Source organism: Ursus maritimus, unplaced genomic scaffold, assembly GCF_017311325.1.
Source record: "Ursus maritimus isolate PB19 unplaced genomic scaffold, ASM1731132v1 scaffold_1, whole genome shotgun sequence".
Lineage (NCBI taxonomy): Eukaryota > Metazoa > Chordata > Mammalia > Carnivora > Ursidae > Ursus > Ursus maritimus.
Genome location: NW_024423343.1, coordinates 27,211,662 through 27,232,776, shown reverse-complemented (window position 1 = coordinate 27,232,776; position 21,115 = coordinate 27,211,662). Strand labels below are relative to the sequence as shown.

The window sequence follows — 21,115 nt, the reverse complement described above, 5'->3', positions numbered from 1 at the left end:
TTTTTGTTTATTTGTTTTTTAATTTTTTTCTTTATTAGAGGGAAATTGTTACCCAGAATGGGATGGACTCATTTGTTGGCCCAGAGGAACAGTGGGGAAACTGTTGGCTGTCCCATGCCCTCCTTATATTTATGACTTCAATCATAAAGGTATTGCATTTTTCTGAAATGATTAATTTGGAATAGAAATATACTTTTTTTCCCCCTAATGAAAGCCAAGAGAATTGAGCAATCTCAATGTTTTTCTTCATGTCTTTATAGGAGTTGCTTTCCGACACTGTAACCCCAATGGAACATGGGATTTTATGTACAGTTTAAATAAAACATGGGCTAATTATTCAGACTGCCTTCGCTCTACGCAGCCAGATAGCAGCATAGGAAAGGTAATGATAACTTTTGTGTTCGTGAACACCACAGGGAAAATGGGATAATATTTTTATGCATTTCTTGATTGCCAACTATTATATATAAAAACCCCTTTATTCTAGGACACAAATGTTCTAAAAGATAAAAGCAAGGTTGGAATCTTTTTAGCTATCCAGTTAAGGAATGGTGTAAGACCGGACACATTCTGGTACTTTCTTTAGGTTAGAGTTATCTAGCTAAGATATATGCGTATATACTTACAAATCTGTGTCAGCGAGTATTATGTTGTGGTATATTATGTTTACATTATATCATTAAGCTATGTTACATTATATTTTGCTTAAAAATCGAAATAGGTAGTCAGCAACATGATTTATGATGTCTTGTTACCTATGAATGGCTACATCTCATTTCACTCTGTATTCCTAAAGGAGATTTGTGTTTTAAAGATATATTTGTCATTTCCTAAGATCGGCCAGTAGGTGATTTCATTAGTATAGGAAAGATTAGGGTTGTAGAATGAAGGAGAAGCAAGGGGCACCCCACAGGTCTTTCAGACGGCACCTTAATTTTACACGTGAGTAAACTCAGAACCAGAGTTTAGGTGTTAGAGTGACCCAGCTCACTGATGACAGGATCTAAAGCTGAATCCTGATCTCCAAATTCCTCATCAGTGCTATTTGCAGTATGGCAATCACATGTAAACGTTGGAAACTTCTAGATAGTCACTTTCAAGTGATACGTGGTGCTTTAAGTCATGCTTAAATTCCTATCACTCAGACCTCGTGAGTAAAATGCATGATGATATATGCATATGATGTTAGGGGTTAATATGATAGATGGATGTATAAATGGCTTTTATGGGGGCCCTGAGAACAGTCTTTCATGCATAAACTCTACCAGCATTAGACATTTTTCTTTATGCTTGAATTTGGGGGGGAGGGGGAAGTAGGGAGAGCAGTAAGGGAAGCAATGAGTTGAAGAAGATTACTTTGATTTTGCACTAATAGTCAGGACTTCTTTTCTTCTTCTTCTTCTTTTTTTAAGATTTTAAAAATTTATTTATTTGAGAGAGAGTAAGAGCAGAGGGAGGGGCAGAGGGAGAAGCAGACTCCCTGCTGAGCAGGGACCCCCCCTCCCACCCCCGCCATGTGGGGCGCAAGCCCAGGACCCCGGGATCATGACCTGAGCCAAAGGCAGATGCTTAAGTGACTGAGCCACCCAAGTGCCCAGTAATGAAAGTTTTTATAGAAGGAAAAAGAAGTAAAAAAAACAAAAAAGCGTGCATTGAGAGTAAACATCTTTATTGGGGGGAAATAAGACAAAGATTTTGTAAACATCTATCGTCTTGTTCCTTAAATAATTTCCTTATTGTTGACTCGACAAAATGAGACAGTTACTTTTATTTATTTATTTATTTATCAGTGTTCATATATTTAATATTTTTTAAATTAACATGCAATGTATTATTTGTTTTGGGGGTACAGGTCTATGATTCATCAGTTTTATATAATACCCAGTTCTCATTACATCACATACCATTCCCAATGTCCATCACCCAGTTACCCCATCCAGCAACCCTCCCCTCCAGCAACCCTCAGTTTGTTTCCTAAGATTAAGAGTCTCTTAGGATTTGTCTCTCTCTCTATATATATATATATATATATATACCACTTCTTCTTTATCCATTCATCTGTCAATGGACATTTGGGCTCTTTCCATAGTTTGGCTATTGTGGACATTGCTGCTATAAACATTGGGGTGCATGTGCCCCTTCAGATCACTACATTTGTATCCTTTGGGTAAATACCCAGTAGTGCAATTGCTGGCTTGTAGGGTAGCTCTATTCAACTTTTTGAGGAACCTCTATACCGTCCTCCAGAATGGCTGCACCAGCTTGCATTCCCACCAAAGGTGTAGGAGGGTTCCGCTTCTCCACAACCTTGCCAACATCTGTTGTTTTCTGACTTGTAAATTTTAGCCGTTTTGACTGGTGTGAGGTGGTATCTCAGTGTGGTTTTGATTTGTATTTCCCTGATCCTAAGTGATGTTGAGCACTTTTTCATGTGTGTGTCGGCCATTTGGACGTCTTTGCAGAAATGTCTGCTCATGTCTTCTGCCCATTTCTTGGTTGGATTATTCTTTGGGTGTTGAGTTTGATGAGTTCTTTATAGGAGACAGTTACTTTTAGTAAAAAGATGGGAAATAACTCTTCTAATAGGCCATAAGCTTATCAAATTCGTCTAAAGGTTAAATGAACTTCTGGAAAGCGATTTAGCGATGTGTATTAAAAGAACTTTAAAGTGGTCATACCCTTTGAGCTTATACAGTTACTTCTAAGATCCAACTATAAGGATTTGGAATGGGGGGGAATTGAGTCGACAAAATGTTCATTGAACCATTAATTTTTACAGTGACTATTCTGAAGAATTTAGGTTTCCAGTGAAAAACGCTCCAGAGAAGGTTAAATAAACTCATATAAATGCTTTTCGTAAAAAGTCTGTGGCCTTAGAAAATTCTTTTGTGATACAGTTAACAGAAAAAAAAATCAGTTAATAAAGTTGTATGTAAATTGGGAATGTAGATGCTCAGAACAATAGAAAATGCTTCATAGAGATAGAATGAAAAGAAATATATGAAATACAGTGTTTCTTTTTGGTTGCTAGGAATTCAGAAGATCCCCCCCTTTTGTGTTTCACATATTATCCAAATAGTTTCTCTTTTCTTTTCTTCCCTTTTCTTCCCTTTCCTTTCCTTCCTTCCTCTCTTTCTTTCTTTCTTTCTTTCTCTTTCTTTCTTTCTTTCTTTCTTTCTTTCTTTCTCGTTCTTTCTTCTTTTTTTTCTTAGTAGACGCCACACCCAGCTTGGAATGCAACATGGGGCTTGAACTCATGACCCTGAGATCAAGACCTGAGCTGAGACCGATAGTCTGACGCTTAACTGACCGAGCCACCCAGGCGCCCCAAATATTTTCTATAAAAAGATTTCGTATTTTATTAACGGATAAGAATATATAGTAAACGTTTTTTTAGAGGAGCAAGAGGCAAAATCTTTTGCTTTTAGGAAGCAGGAGGTTCTGACAGTAGGAATAGATTGAGTAAGATGCAAAATCAGTATTTTGTAATAACTCCTCAGTGAGCTGAGAATGCCAAGAAGTCTAAATGATCCTAATTCTAGAAGTGGGCAAGACTTTCTTATAAGAGAAGAGACCCATGACTGTTATTTATCCCTGGGTCTATAGCAGAAGAGGAACAACCAGGTCGTAGAAGGGGATAGAAAGAAAAGAGCAAGGCTTTTAAACCAAAAGGATTTTTAAAAAAAGATTATATTTATTTATTTGAGAGAGAGAGAGAACAAGCAAGCTGAGTGGGGGGGGGAGGGGGTGCAGAGGGAAAGAGAATCCTGAAACAGACTGTGCTGAGTCGGACGCGGGGCTGGACTTGGGGCTGGACACGGGACTGGACCCCAGGACCCTGAGATCATGACCTCAGCCGAAATAAGAGTCTGCCACTTAACCAAATGTGCCACCTAGGTACCTCTTAAACCAACTTTTAACAGACAAAGGTTAGCATAAGGGCTTAGAATCCCAAGTAGTGAGCCCCATGCACAGTGAGCTATCCCCCACCAGCCAGTTTTTTCCCATGGGGCCTTCACTGAGTGTGTGGAGACCATATGCCAAAGGCTGGGGACAGCATAGGTGGGCTAAGAGACATCCCCTGAGATGTGCAAGGTGCTCTCAGAAGGAAAGGTGGCAGTTAGCCAAAGGCATGAGACAGAACAGAGGAGCTGAGAGACGTGCTTTAAGGCACATGGTGCATGATTGCTACAGCCCACATGCCAGAGAAGGGCGGGAAAGCAAAGTAGAATCCCTAGCAACTCAAAAACCTGATGGATGGTTCAACTAGCAGCAGCAGTTCTGCGGCTTGGAAAAGGTCAGGTGGACTAAAATCCGTATAATGGCCACTAGAGGCTGCTAGCGCTAAGATCTCGAGGTCAGCTGAACGAATCTTGATTCGGCTCTCAAAACCTAAAACCAGGATAAAAGGATCACCAAAAACAAAAAGTACAACAAAGCTCAGCTTAGTTTAACAACAGGGTAATGCAGCTTCCTACCCAAGAAGCCTGACGGAGGAAAAGGCCTGCCTTTCCAGGCAGTTGACAACATATACTTTAGTCTCTATTTAATTTTTTCACTTACAGGGCCTGGAATGTGATATGAAATTACAAGGCAGGGACCCAAAATCTGGAGTAAAAATAAGAGCAGAAAAAACCGAATGATCCAGGTATTAGAATTTGCAGATAAGTGCTTAATAATAACTATTATAAATATGTTAGATGATTTGGTGAAAAAGGTACATAAAACAGATGGGGAAATCAGAGCAATAAAAAAAAAATACCAAAAGGAAATTCTAAAATTGAAATATTCAATTCAAAAATAATTCATTTGATATGCTCAACAGCATACTGGATACAGCACGATAAAAGATTAATGCCCTTAATGAGAGGTCAATAGAAATTTTCCAATGGAAGCATTAGGAGAAAAAATAAATTAAAATAACAGAAGCATCTGAGACTTGTGAGACAACATATAATTGTCTAACATGTGAAATTAGAGGTAAAGAGAGAGAATTAAATATTTGAGGAGACAATGGCCAAGAATTTTCTAAATTGATGAAATAAATCAACCCATACATTCCAGAAATTTATCATACCCAAGGCAGGATAAACTAAAATAAAATCATACTTAAATACATCATAGTTAAAGTGCTGTAAATCACAGTAAAAAGAAAACTGAAAAGTGGACAGAGAAAAAGGGCACATTAGGGAACAGCAATAAAAAAGATGCCAACCTTTTAGTCAGGAAAGCATGGAGGCTGGAATATAATGGGAGGACATCTTTAAGGTAATAATATGCCTAAAAATAAAGGTAAAATAATGATACTTTTCAGACAGAAAATATATGAGAGAACTCATCTTCATCATACCTTCAGTATAGGAAATGTTCCAGTAGGTTCTCTAGGTCAAAGAGAAATACGCTAGATGGGAACAGGAATAGGTAGGAAGGAATGTGGAGGACCAGAATGGGGATAGATAGATAGATAGATAGATAGATAGATAGATAGATAGATAAAAGTGGCAGACTAAAATAATGAACAAAACTATATTCTTACCTTATTTATTACCGCACTTATATCTTTGTATCTTTATCTATAATTCATTTAAAAGTCTATTGACTGCTTAAAGCAAACATAATAGTCTCTTATTAAGGTTTATAAGTTATGTAGACAAAATCTAAAAGGGCAAGGTCTGGGCAGCAAAATTGAGTATAAATTTGTAAACTTTTATGTAGTTTGTGAAATAGTTCAATATTATTTAAATGGAGGCTCTGATAAGCTCAGGATGCATGATTGCTAAAAAAATAACACCAGCGAAATACTAAGAAATACTTGATTGACACCACCCCCCAAATAAAAGGTAAGGTAGTAGGTACAGAGGAACAAAGATAGGACATCTAGAATGCCAATGCCAATGTGTTATATTTAAGCCCAATCAGAGCAATGATTGTGTTTAATGTAAATGAACTAAACAGTCACTTAAAAGACAGAATGGGTAATAAATGTGTGACTGAAGTATATACTGTCTGCAAGAAATGTACTCTAAAGATACAGATACAGATAAATGTGAAGGTAATAGATTTGTTGAAATTAAAAGGGTGGATGAGTTCTAATGCCGTGCACACCCCAAGCATGAGAAAGTTGGTGTGGCTAAGTAGGCTGCAAGACAGAGTATTACTAAGGTGGAGGGACATAGCAGGATGGTAAAAGAATCCATGTACGGGGAAGAGATAATGATCCTAAATGGTCCTGCATGTAGGAGCTTCATATTGCATAAAGCAAACATTGTCAAAGCAAAAGGGAGACACGGTCAAATCCCACCATGTTGGAATTTATCAAAATAGCTCAATAATTGGTAAAACAATGAGATGAAAACTTCCATAGGATATCTTTCACACAGTTTGATGAAAATGCCATTTATAGAATACAATCACCAAACACTACACAATTCACATTTTTTTAAATTACACACCAGAGTTTCTTCAAGACTAAACATATGCCGGACTGTAAACAAGAGTCAATAAATCTCAAGATTAAAATCATACAGAGTGTATTTTCTGACCACAAAGGAATTAACTGAAAATCAATTAAAATAAAATACGTGGACAAGTCACAAATTGTTGGAAAATATGTGACCCATGGCAAAAGTTTAAACTGAACTATGAAAGCTGAATATATAAAAAAAGATCGGGGAGACAACAAAGGCAGAGCTTAGAAGGAGGTTTATAGCTTATTATATGATTGATTAGACTATAGCTTAATTATATGCTTAATTATAGCTTAATTAGAAAAGAAGGAAAGTAAACATTCAGTAGTCAAAGGCTCCACATTAAGCTGTACAATATAATACCTAGAACAACCACCGAAAGCACTAAACAAAAAGGGACATCGAAATGGAATTCTACAAAATGTTCGAGTAACCTACAGGGTGGCAAGAAAAATAAAACAGAGAAATGAAAAACAGAACAACAGAAAATAAAAAAATAAAATGATGGACTTAGCCTTAACATATCAATGTTACATTTAAAAAATTATCCAATTATACCAATTAACAGAGATTGAAAAATCTATTAAAAGACATGACCCAAAGGTATGCTGTCTACAACGTTTGAAACATTTTATATATACATAGGTTACATACATACTATGCAATAGTGTTCAGCAATAAAAAAGAACAAACTTGATCTATACAACAGCTTGAATGGCTCTTGAGGTCATTATTGTGAGTGAAAAAAGCAATCTCAAAAGGTCACATATTGTATGATTCCATCTCTATAACACTTATGAAATGGCAAAATTATGGAGGTAGAAAACAGAGCAATGGTTGCTAGGTGTCGGGGATGCTGGGGAAGAGGGGTCTACGAGTGACTGTAAAGGACAGCACAAGGCAGGTCTTCAAGGTGGTATACAATGGTTCTGTATCTCGATTGCAGTGTCAGTTATAAAAATTTACATATGTGATAAGATGACACAGAACTATAAACACACAAATTGCACCATATCAAATTTCTGCCTCTGATATTTAAGTATAATTATGTTCAGATGTAACCATTGGAGAATACTGGGTGAAGGACAAATGGGACATTTTTTTACTATCTTTTTCAGTTCTTGTGAATTTATAATTATTTTTAAAAATTACAAAGAATGGACCATTGATTCATGCAACAATATTGGTGAATACCAAATACAGTATGTTGACAAAAAGAGTGCATACTAAGTATATACTAATTCTAAGAAGTCTAAGAACAGTCAAAAAGTACAAGAAGTACGTGAACAGATGATGCCAACTTGTGATGACAGAAATTGGAACAGTCGTTACCTGCGAGTGAGTGGTGGGTGGTTTTTTGGTTGGCAAGGTGCACAGCAAACGTGGCTTGTCAAAGCCCATCAAAGTGCTCACTTAAGATCTGTACATTTTATTTCATGTAAATTACAGCTCAACAAAAAACTTAAGGAAAACTAGAATAATATTCCAAAAACGACATATTGTTTTTACTAGTTTTCTCTTAACAATAGCCCTGTAATACGTGTTTTGTTTACTTCAACTATCATGTTATGTATACAATTCCAATTAATTAAAATGGACAGCATAGAAATTCACAAAGTAAATACGGCAACATTTAATTTGACCTCACTTAAGCAAGAAATGCCAATTATTATTATTATTACATCTTTAACTCTGACTTGAGGGGTGTCTGGGAGGCTCATTCGGTTAAGCGTCTGCCTTCAGCTCAGGTCACGATCTCAGGGTCCTGGGATGGTGTCCTGCATCGGGCTCCCTGCTCAGTGGGGAGTCTGCTTCTCCCTGTGCCCACCCCCTGGTCGTGCCCCTCTCTCTCACTATCTCCAATAAATAAATAAAATCTTAATATAAACCCAAAAAACAACCCTCGGACTTGAATTTAGGAAATCAAAGAAAGGCCAGATGAATACTCTATGTTATATAAATGTGATAACACACTGCCTGTCTCTAAACAGGAAGAAGCATGATTTGTAAGTTTATCCACATCTACTTGTGAAAAGCTATTTTTCTAATTAAACCTCTTCCCCTTCAGCAAGAATTCTTTGAACGCCTCTCTGTCATGTACACAGTTGGGTATTCTGTCTCCTTTGGTTCCTTGGCTGTGGCTATTCTCATCATTGGTTACTTCAGGTGAGTGAGTCCCAATCCCTTTCTCCGTGATGGACGGGTTCTGGGTCCTATGCATAGAAGACGCAGAGGTCTCACAATTTCTGGCCCAAATACTTTTCCCAGCACAAATTTTTGAATTCAGCCTGGTGTTATAATAGTATTTGGCTTTGAAAATTTATATATCATGAGGAAATTCAAGGTTATTATTGTTGTTTAAAAACTGAAAAAAAAACAACTTTAAAAACATCAAAGGAACATGAAACCATTAAGCCGAGAGCTCGGCACTACGGTGAATTTGTCTGTGAAGTGTGGCAGAGCAGAGCAGAATGGCCTACAAACATTTCTGTTCATGATGCAAAGACTTCATTTTTCCCGAATGATTTTGGTGCCATTGGACAGAAATTCATTTTAAATAATCTCCCAAATGATCTGATATTGTATCTAAAGAGGTCATATTTATTGCTTCTGTTATGGCTTATTTTTTATCCACTGAAACTTTTGCCCAATTCAATTCCATTTAATGTATATCAGTACAAAATTTGGAGCACCAGCGTCGAGATAAAGCGGCGCACGACAGGTACGGGCGATGTGTGCTCACGATGCTTGCGGCTGGTCTGTGATACACGTAGCAGAGAAAACAACTCGTGTGCAGTGTGAGAAGTGGTAGGATTCAGGTGCGGTGTGGTAACTGGGAAGGCAGACAAGGGGGGGAAGTGAGATCTCAAAAGATGCATGACTGTAAATAAGATTTAACCCAAAGAGAACCCTGGGGGACAGAATTCCAAACCCAAGTTTAGATCAAAAGCGTGGAATATTTGAGAATTCGGAGTTTGGGTGCAGATGAGGGATGGGCAGTGAGACTGGAGAGGTAAGCAGGGTTGAGAATGTTCTGAGACCTGTAGGTTATATGAAGAAATTTGAACTTGACCCTAAGAGTGATGAGGAGCCATTGAAGGATTTTAAGCAGAAGAGTGACATGAAAGGTCATTTGTAAGGTGTAGTGTGAGTTGGTGGGAAGCACGTTAGGAAGCCCATTTGGAGGAGGCTGTTAGAGTAACTCAGGACAGGAAGATGGTGGCCTGGCCAAGGGCAGTGGCTTGAGGATAGAAATGGAACGTCTTGAGGTCTATTAATTAAGACAATACAATTTTAAGACTGCAGTGCTAAATTATGCATGGGAAAAGAAATGAGGGCAGATGACATATTTAAAAAACAAAATGTTTTATATTTTATTTCCGATCATCTTACAATCCCCTCTTCCTCGAAACTTCTTGTACCTATTTTCTGCTGTTTTTCTCTTTTGATTTATCACTGTCTAATGTACTATCTGATGTTTTACTTATCTTTTTATTTTATTTATTTTTTTCTTTTCTTTTTATCTTTTATCTCTCCCTCTAGAACGTAAAGCCACATGAGAGCATTTTTTTTTCTCATTGTAGCATTCTTAGTGGTTGTAATGTGCTTGATTATATAGTGGTGCTTAATAAATATTTGTTGAATTAATAAATAAATGACTAGTTTAATATTCCAACTACTTCTTCTAAAACAATTACTCATCTTATGGCAATATAGTTTATATTTCCAAAACTTTTTCTTTATTGATTCACTAGTCTATCTACACAACAAGCGTTTTTCTCTACCATATGATAGACTCTTTTTAGTGTTGATGGAGGACAAGTTAAGATATGTTACAGACTAGAAAAGCAGTACATATGAGAGACTGACTCATTAAATGATTATCAAATAAAATATTGTTAATACTATAATTCAGGTTTTTATAAAGGGTTTTGGGAACACCAAAGAGGCTAAAACTGACTAGATAAGAGAGACTTCCCAGAACATACTGACGTGAACTGATACTGCAATGATGAGAAGGAATTCAGTATATTGCAGATGATGGGAACAGAATGTGCAAAACTCAGAGGCAAGAGGGAACAGGGTAGACTCTGGGAACATAGAACAGTCCCATGCAAATGCAGAATTTGATGCATGGGGTGGAGTGGCCATATGGGAATGACTAGGAAGAAACTAGATTTTGTGGCACTGGGTTTTGCTGGTCTTTGTCAAAGGCTTTGAATTTTATCTTGTAAGGGTAGAGAATAAGGAGCTAATGAAGTTTTTAAAGTAGAAGGGGAACACAGATTTGTGAAATTATGGAGGGGTTCCTCAAAACAGCCTTGTGAAATTGGTTTGGCAGTATTATCTTATTTTACAGACTGAGAAACTGAAGTTCAGTATCCAAGGTCAAAAGGTCATAGGTGGTACGGCCAGAAACAGAACCTTCATCTTCTAATTCCTATCCAGAGTTCATTCCATTATACTAAGGGTGGTTCTGGTTGTTCAGCATAATAGATGAATATTTATGAGAAAAAAAGCCACATAACATTTCAGGAGGATACAGATCACTAAGTAGTAATTCTTCAACTTACATAGTAATTTATCTCTCTATTTAACAAATTCTATATAATACTTTTTATATAATTACTATATAACAGAATGTTACACAAAAATTTCAGAAAGTCTTTTGTTTCACAAAACAAAATAATTTTTTATTAGGATAGTCAATAGTGTTGAGTCTTCTAAAAATCAGTACCTGTTTAGATATGTGATGGCACTATTCGCAGTCAGTAATTTCCACAGATACCTGATAAACTATCTGGTCAAATCCCACTCAGCTGTGAAGACACTCCCCCAAAAGGAACTGATCAATGAGGAGGACTGTCTGGGCTTAATGGACAATATACTAACAAAATAGTATTTCCAAAATGTCTAAATTTAGCTCATTCTCAGTTGGCCTACTCCTATTATATTATGAAATGTGAAAATATATTATTGGATTAAAAATTTTCTCACTCTCTTACACTTGCGTACTTTGTCCTCCCTGGAAGGGAAGTAGTAATAGGGTGATCATTGTATAGGAAAGTTGTACTGTCTTGCGGTCAAGCAATTGTAGAGCTGGGCCAGATTCTACAACCCTTTCTTAGTGTTTCTTTCCATCAAACGTAAGAAAAGGTCTCTTTTGGAGGTAGCTTTTTGTATGGGAAATTAGTAATACTGTATCTACTCCTAAGTGTGTTATGACTTAACCTGTGTCTAAGGTTCTTTTATAAACCCAAAGCTTTTTATGTTAATGTAAACTTGTTTACTCTTTAACATTACTAGGACATAAAGTTGTGTAATGTTATCAAAATATTTTACTTTTCCTTGTAGAGTATATGTTGAAAATGTGAAAGCTCCATTTTTTCCATTTTTTTAAAAGATTTTATTATTTATTTGAGAGGGAGTGAGCGAGAGAGAGAGAGAGAGAGAGAGAGAGAGCAGGAGCAGGGGGAGAGGGAGAAGCAGACTCCCCACCAAGCAGGGAGTCCGATGTGGGACTTGATCCTAGGACTCTGGGATCATGACCTGAGCTGATGGCAGACACTTAACTGACTGGGCCCCCCAGGTGCCCCTGAAAGCTCCACTTTTAATAATATCTACTCCTTTTCAAAATGGTTCTCCATTAGTCATTTATTATTTTAATAAATAGTTTAGTATAATGGTTTAGTATAATAAAGCATGATAGTTAACTCTGCAAAATCAGGATAAACATGGTAGTAGATCAGGTTAAATTTGAAATTATTTCTCAAAAAGTTACATTTTAGTTTTTGGTCCCAGTTGTTTCAATTGGAAATCATGGGTTTCTGTCTTTGTTCAGGCTTACTATATTTTCTTCTTTTTTGGAGGAGTATGGACTCATATGTATTTTCTTTCCCTTTGTCTAATTTTGTCCAAATCTAAAGACTGAATATTTTCTCTCCATAGACGATTGCACTGCACTAGGAACTATATCCACATGCACTTGTTTGTGTCTTTCATGCTGAGAGCTGTAAGCATCTTTGTCAAGGACAAAGTGGTCCATGCTCACATGGGAGTAAAGGAACTGCAGTCCCTGTTGACGCAGGATGACCTGCAAAGTTCCATAGAAATGCCTTCTGTGGACAAATCACAATATGTAAGTGTTTTCACCATTTTCTCTCATTACTGATTCCTACAACATCACAGACAAGTAGAATTTTACAGTCCACTCAATATTAACTTGTTTGACTTACATAATCTCTGAATTAACCAAGATAGACGACCAATTTATATAATGATGTTTACTGCCTCAATTCTTCCTTAAGCTTTACACCTAATTACTCATCATCTTAGACTATTAAAAGTCTTGAGCTCTTTCTGTAAGAACATTCTGGAATGGAAACTTCAAAAATCACATGACTGGAGTACATTCGATGTATGGCTCATACTAGCTGTCATGGCTTACCATGTTCAAAAGTAAAAAGCCCACTTGCTAAACCGGAAGTGTGTCATTTAAAAGGCCATGACATTTACTTTCTTTATTGTAGATTCAGACTTGTTCCAATATAAGATTCCAAGATACTTGATTCTGCTCTGAATTGTCCTGGTGTTATTTAGTAAATAGAATCACTTAATAATTCGGTTAATTAGACCACTGATGCACTATATCTGGGAATTAACTATAATAGATTATATGTCTTGATGGTATGAATTACTGCCCTTTTTGTGGCTTTGGCCTTTGCCCTGTAACTTTGTAGTCCCTGCTGATTCTGATTCTGGGCTGGTTTTTGTGACTTGTTTTATCCGATGGAATGAAGTGGAAGTGGTAGTGTGCCAATGAAGGGTCGCGCTCTGTGAGTGAGCCTAGGCGAGATTTAGCGGAGGCTGGCCCACATCAACAGAATCACTTAGCCAATGCATAGGTTCCTAAGATGTAGTAAATGCTTATTATTTTAGCCATTGACTTTTGGGGCATAAAAAAGACGAGAATAAAATAAAATCATGGTAGAATAATGGCTAATATTTCTTCTTTATGCTTTTCTGTACTTTCCTAATTTTCTCTGAGGATCAAGTATTATTTTCATACACAGGAAAAATTAAGGAAAAGTGATTTTTTGACAACTTCTAAAAGAAAAAATCTTATTTAAGCAAGTAGAATCGAGCCCATAGTCTTAGAGATGCTGTCTTAAAATAATTTTGCTCTGGTCTCATTCAACAGTCTTGGCTTTCCTATATACAGGAAACAGATCATAAAAAAGAAATACAGAACTACTTTTTCATGGTCTGGTGTTGCATGCAGTATAATTAAGAGTTCTAATATGATGCAATTCTGGTTTATTTGTAACAGATTGGGTGCAAGATTGCTGTTGTGATGTTCATTTACTTCTTGGCTACAAATTACTATTGGATCTTGGTGGAAGGTCTCTACCTGCATAGTCTAATCTTTGTGGCATTCTTTTCGGACACCAAATACCTGTGGGGCTTCATCTTGATAGGCTGGGGTAAGGTATTTATATCTCCTTTCCCTTTAAACTGGATTATGGATTTCTGTTAAACCTTTCGATGTGGGAAACAGAGGCAAAAGAAAAAATTAAATTTCCTTACTACTTAGAGCCCCTTGACAAGTCCTTGAAACAGGCAGAGTGACATTCCTCTAGGAACTCAAGCTGCCTCAATTGTTGACATTTTGCTAAGGGCAAAAGGCAGTCTTAGCTGAACATGAGGCTGACCTCCAGGATCCTGTAAGTCTTCTTTAACATATAAAAAGTCCTTTGGAAACTTCCTTTATCTCTACCCCATAAGATACATGTTAGCAATAATCTTCCAAGCATATGGTCCATTGTTATACATCTGAAGAGTCTCAGGACTGAGTTTTTACTAAAAGGTAATAAATGACCTTTTCTTAACAATAGCTGGTCCCCTAGGGCCCTGGGAACCTTGTTTCCAAAATCCCTTGGGGACTTACACTAGCATTAACCCCTTCCCAACTTGAAAGTATACAATTAGACGCCCATCACAACCTGAGTGCAGCTCTTTCGGCCCATGGGTCCTGTCCCCATGCTTCAATAAAACCACCTTTTTGCACCTAAGACATCTCAAGAATTCTTTCTCGACTGTTTGTTCTGAACCCCAGCATTTTCCTATATCACCTGTCGTTAGCACACTTTCAGCCATTTTCCTGAAATCTCTCTCCACCTTACCTTTAGACCTCCTTCTTTCTCTTCCATTATTCATTGGAGAAGGTTATTAAGATCAAGCCTAAAATCCTCCCAGTGGTAACAAACTTTTCACCTTTAACCTACGGTTAGTGTTCTTAGGTCCGATTCTTGAGAGAATTCTTTGGTGGAAATATAAAAGAACACGTTGTTAACCATGCACATTTAGAACTGCTATGCTCATGTCTTTTATCAATGTCCTGATTTAGCAATAATTTCATCCTATTTTTATTTTTTAATTTCTAAGCTATAGTGATGAATTGTTTGCGTTTTTAGGATATATGATGAGAATACCAGAAAGGAATTTATAAGACCATCTTGACTGCATTTAATCATATAAATTATAAACTAATTATGTAGACTACCATGTCTTTTGGAAGGAAATAATTCAAATTACTTTCTGCATGAGTAATTAAAAAAAAAGGATATTTAGCTCACATTCCCAAATTGCCTTCTCAGCACTACACTGGGCTAGGCACTAACTCAGCATGCCAGGGGGAAAAGTATGTTACTTGTTCAAATGTAGGAGAAATTGAAACTCCTATGTGGTTACAATTAAGAAGACTCATGATTAACAATTGCAGATCTCCATTGTTATTTTAATATCCATATTATAAGGTGCTCAGCATAAGAAAAAAATAACTGAGCCTTTCAAGATTAAATTTGAAGGGCTTTTTTTTTCTCCTCCAAAATAAGAATATTTCTTTGCTTGTTTGTCTTTAATATATTTTTTTAACATTTGAAAATGTGAAGTAGGGAATATTGAATTTCCTGCTAGTTGATGAGTAACCTTTAAGAAGGCAAACGGTCTATTTACTATTACATTTCATTTATTATGAAATGGTTATTGTAAATAAAGTTTTATTTCTGAAGGCAGTTTGTCTGTTTTAAAGCTCTCCCTTTGATTAGCAGTTGCTAAAAAAAAAAAAAAAAAACCAAAAACAAAAAACAAACATATTTTATTTTTTAGGATACTTTGGAAATTTCCTGAATAGTTTTTGGTAGTTTGCCTTCAAATCAAAATTTTATTTGTATACCAACATAATTATTAGAAGTTGGTAAAGGTGTTGATAGAATATTCAACAACGGGGGCGCCTGGGTGGCTCAGTCGTTAAGCGTCTGCCTTCGGCTCAGGGCGTGATCCCAGCGTTCTGGGATCGAGCCCCACATCGGGCTCCTCTGCTGGGAGGCTGCTTCTTCCTCTCCCACTCCCCCTGCTTGTGTTCCCTCTCTCGCTGGCTGCTGGCTGTCTTTCTCTGTCAAATAAATAAATAAAATCTTTTTTTAAAAAAAAAAAGAATATTCAACAATGAATGTACACATTTGTCTGAGTTACATTTTATATTTTGGATTTCTACAGCACGGGTCATACATAATAAATTCTTTTTTTCTCTATGGACTTACTAGTTCGATAGCCAACTCCCCTAGAACTCTTACTTGGTCTCAATTGATGTGATCGAAGTAGGGTTCCTGAGTGGATGGTCAAGAAAGAATTCTTGAGACATTTTTCGGTGCAAAAAGGTGCTTTTATTAAAGTTCAGGGACAAGACCCCTTTGGCAGAAAGAGCTGTTCTGGGATTGTGAGGAGCAATTGATTATATACTTTGGAGTTGGGGGAGGTAAAGACAAAGGAAGTTTCCAAAAGGATTTTCATATGCTAAAAAAGACTTACAGGATCATGGGGTCCTAGCTATTTTCAAGTTAAGGTTGTTTTTTTCCTCTAGCAAGGTATTAACGTTAAGACAGTTGGGAGTTCCTGGAGGAATGTCAAATTCTGCCTGCCTCAAGTATTTGTCAATGGGCCGCAGGTTATAATGAAGTTTACTTTTATCTACATTTCCTTTTGCCTTGGTTCTTCACATCTTCTACCACGTAGGCTGTTCCTCTTTAAAATCAGGAGTTTGTCTCACTTAAACCCGAGAAACTAGTTTTCAGATCTTTCTATGAAAAACAGAATAATAATAATAAAAAAAAAACCAGTCCAGTGAGCTTCTATGAATTTCTTCCCTTCCTATACAAATTTATTGATTTGTCCACAAGAACTTTGGCATTGGAATGATGACTACAGTAGATAAGCAACGTTACTTGAAGTGTTCTTTTCATCAGATGGGTTAAGAACAAACATGAAAACAAGTAGGCTTCCCATGGAAGTTTGCTTTGAAAAGCATTTTACTTGTGATATATCACACACAGTTAATTAACCACAATCTAAAACACTAATAACCAATCTTTATAGAATTACAGTTCCACACTTGGTCTACCTTCTGACTCTCTGCAACTCCATTAAAAAAATGCTCTAGTCTAGATTGTACATAATTATAGTACTATTCTTTCAAGAGTATTTCCCCACTACTGGGCTGCCTGGGTAGCTCAGTCTGTTAAGTGTCCAACTCTTGGTTTCAGCTCAGGTCATGATCTCAGGGTCATGGTCTCAGGGTCGTGAGGTTGAGCCCCCGGTGGGTCCTGCCTCGAGCCCTGCATCAGGCTGCACACTCAGTTCGAAGTCTGCTTGAGGTTCTCTGCCTTTGCCCCTTCCCCCACTCACGCGTGTGCACGCACATGTGCTCTCTCTCTCAAATAAATAAATAAATAAATAAAATCTTTAAAAAAAAGAATATCTCTCCATTACTTAACTGCAGCTACTGTTTAATGAATTAAATACCTAAGTCTATTTGATTAATAGACTATTTTCCCCTCACCACTGACAGTCTGATTTTAGAATATCATTTTGGATTTCTAACTCATTTTTCTAAACTCCGTTAAGAAAAACAATTACCAAAAACATTAGAGCTGCTTTGCAGGATCCTTTGCTAGAGTAATTTATAATGAAACCAATTTCGTACTTTCTTCCAATGATGTGATTTATTGCCTTCACTAGAGAAGAGAACTTGCTTGGATTCCTTTGTTACTCATGGGACCCAATCATGAAAAATTTAAGCTCTCTTCAGCTAAATAAATAGTCAGACCTTTATTACTCACATTATAGTGATGTGTGGAGCTATATTATTTACATTGCTTTTGCTGATTCTCAAGAATAAATTGGAAGGAAAGGAAATTACAATCTAAAGAGGAGCAGATGCCATATCTGACCATTAGTAAATTGAAGGCAGATGTTTAAAATAACTGTTTTTACACATCATCACAAAACAAGATGTGTAGAGGAGTAAAGGCAGATTCCAATGATGACTATATTTTTCTTTCAACCAACCACATTCTTAATTTTCCCTCTTCTTGCCTCAATTTTCTCATAAATAAGGCACTTTATTCTTGGTTCCATTTTGTTCTTCCAAGTATACATTATTCTTTCTATATATTTGATTCTATATTTAAAACGTGTCAATCTTATTTCTTTATCCTTAATGTGGTAATTTCCCTCTATATTAGCAACCATTCTTAATTTTCAGCTGTCGGAGAAGATGCCAGAATGTACATATTATCATATAAGATCACCTATCCTGATTATGTCATGCAGTCATGTCTCCGCTGCCAAGCTTTCTTGTAGAATATTTTCATATTCTGTATTCTCTGAAAATAATTAGGAGAAGATAATACAGTTCCAGTTTTATTATCTCTGTATCAGGTGATCTCAATTCAGCAATTATTTTTTGATTATCCAGTTGGCAGTAAATATAATTGAAATACAGAGATAATGTGTTGAAGTCTCTACACACAATAAGCATGAGTCTGACCCAGTAGGTTATTTTCTTTTGTGTTTGTCTGTTCTGATCATACATATTATATTCCAAATATTTATGAAACCTGTTCTCCAAAAAAATTATTTAGGATAACCAATATAATACCTTTACACAATTAAAAATCTTCAATTGACTTCAAGCAAAATTTAAAAACCTAGAAAGTCTTCTTCACCCTTCCCTTATGATTTTTAAGGCCAGTATTAGTTCTACTGAAGGTTGCTTTAAAGTTAAAATTACATTTAACAATTAGAGTCAATAAAAGATCAATATTTTAACCCTACTTTATGAAAGATACAGAATTTGAATCTCTCTGCTTATCATTTTCCCCAAATTTTTCAGGTGTAATTTGGGGTTTTACTCCTAACCATTAAAGATTATGTAGATTATTACCTCTTTAAAAGAAAACAAATTATAGTCACGTTTCGATTGACATTTGTAACAGTTCTGTAGATTTATCTCAGTGAGTTCACCTGGTTTCAAGATTTTCCTTCATCTCCATCAATTTGACCTTTTACAGTTTCTGCCCACTGGCAATATTTAATTCAGTAAATATATTTTCTTTTTTATTGTAGCTCTTCTGTTTCAGACTGGTCCTTTCTCACAATGCCTTACTCTGTTCTTCTACAGCAATTTTTTGGACTACAAATTAGATGTATTTTTAAAATATTTCTTTTGTTTCCTGCAGCAATTCTATCTCAGGAGGAGTAGCTTTTCTAAAGTTCAATAAATAGAAACCTAGGTGATGGGTATTGAATTTCAGCAGTCTGTGATGAGTAGTGAGGCAACTGAAAGCATAGCCTAGAACTTCGTGTCTGAGCAGTTAACATAGATGGATTCCTAGGGGAATCGAAAGTTTCTGGTTGGTAAGACACTGTCTGTGTGTAGCAAAGCTAGGCATCCTATGTCATGATGGATCTAATTTTTAGGACTAACTTTACACTTTATGATCAACCTGTGATTTCACTATACTAAGTAGTATCACATGAGGAGGGTAAGGCTGAGGTGTGGTTCTTCGAAGCTTCTAAAATATCCAAAACAAGATGAAACTACATAGACCAAGATGAGAAGATCCTTTTTATCCTCTTTGACTTCAAAGCATTTCTGTTTTATGCACTGGGCTGCTGCATACGTTTTTATTTGAAGGAAGGATTTAATTGTTAAAACATTTTGACTAGGATTAGTTAGTCCAAAACCTCATTTTAAAGGAAAGTAGTGATGGAGCCACATGAGAACCCACATCTGTTTATTTTTAAACTAGAGATTGCCTCCCTCTCAGAATCACTTATTTATACTGACATTTTCTGAAGATAACTCAGTTCTCAAAGGAAATGCATATATTGAGTACCATTCAAATTTACATTAAAATTTACTTCAATTAGCATTTAAATTTAAAATAACATCTAAATTTCAAACATTTCCACCTAGATTTATGTGTTCTCAATTATGTAATACTATGATACTAAGATTGGTGGTCAAAAATCCTTAAATCCCAGAATGGTTTTGATTCTTTTTCCTCCGTGGTTGCCTCTGTGGTAGTTTTGTGAGTGAGAGTCTTCCAAGATGATGAGAAAAGTAATTTCATTAAGACATGTTGTCCCATATAAGACATTTGTTATAATTATCATCTAAGATCGAGTTCCAACTCAAGCCCCATTGATCAGTGTGTATAGAACATCATTCAGGAAATCGCTTGATTGGGAGATTATAAAGGAAGCAAAAGATAAAGACCTGCAAATGAGAAAATGTGAAAATGCTGATCAAAGACAGATACTTTTTAAAGTGAGCCAAGGCAGCAGAACAGGAAGGGGGGCTACTTCAGGCCTCTTTGAACCTCCCCGTCAGAAGGAGCTCTACTCCGTTATACAGCATCATTCTTGTTTTTTCTTCGTAGTGCTGATTGATAACCAAAGTTATGTTATTAATCTTGCATCTCCTTCCAGAGTGTGCTTTAAAAAGACAGGGATATTGTTGATCTGTTTATTGTTTTATCTTCTGAAACTAGAACAATCTTTGACACATACATAGGCACTTAGTGAATGGTTATGGGATGGATGGATGGATGGATGGATGGATGGATGGATGGACGGACGGATGGATAGGTGGGTGCGTAGATACATAGGTGGGTAGAAAGATAGATAAAATATGTGAACTGAACCTAAGAAATAACCAGGATTGGGTAGATCTATTTTGACAAAAACAATTTCCTGGTTCATAGAATTCAAACATATTTTTTATGACATTTGAAATTTAGATGTTCTATGCAAATAATAAATAAAATTCAAATGTAGAATCATAAAATTAAATAGCCACATAGGCAGGCTGAAGTTAAATTCAACTAGATGATCACTGAGGAGGCCAACAAGTTTTCTATTGCAGTGTATCATTTTATTTTCACTTTCAGTGGTGGTGTTCTTCATCTGAACCTATTCTTTTTCACTTTTTTTGCTAAAAAAAAATTTGAAAAATTACAAGTGTGTTTTTAAAAGAATTTAATATTGTGTTTAATAAAGAATGGTCTAAGTTAGATTAAAACTTTTTCTCTCCATTTTAAGGTGCTTCTTAACTTCTGCAGTGTTTCCATTATGCTCTCTCTTTCCTTTCTTTAAACCACTTTCATAAATTCCACAGAATGAGAAGTTGTCCGTTAAGTCCTTTGGCCCTGTTTTGTCATGTTCCCTAAAAGTTATGATTTGTGATTTTTTGTGTGTGATGTCAGAGTCTAATCAACTATAACATGAACTGAACAGTCATCCTT

At 36.2% G+C, this 21,115-nt stretch overlaps 1 protein-coding gene across 2 annotated transcripts in view; it reads left to right on the top strand.

The window, feature by feature from the left end:
- The first annotated feature begins 260 nt into the window (after positions 1 to 260).
- PTH2R (parathyroid hormone 2 receptor) overlaps positions 261 to 21,115 on the top strand; it is a 49,509-nt gene continuing 28,654 nt past the window's right edge. The window contains exons 1-4 of one of the 2 annotated variants that reach the window (XM_040641293.1): positions 261 to 382; positions 8,536 to 8,633; positions 12,417 to 12,606; positions 13,798 to 13,951. In XM_040641293.1, the coding sequence (XP_040497227.1) occupies positions 305 to 382; positions 8,536 to 8,633; positions 12,417 to 12,606; positions 13,798 to 13,951 (520 nt within the window). In that variant the 5' untranslated portion in view covers positions 261 to 304. The remainder of the gene's footprint in view (positions 383 to 8,535; positions 8,634 to 12,416; positions 12,607 to 13,797; positions 13,952 to 21,115) is intronic. The other variant, XM_040641284.1, reaches the window with a different exon arrangement.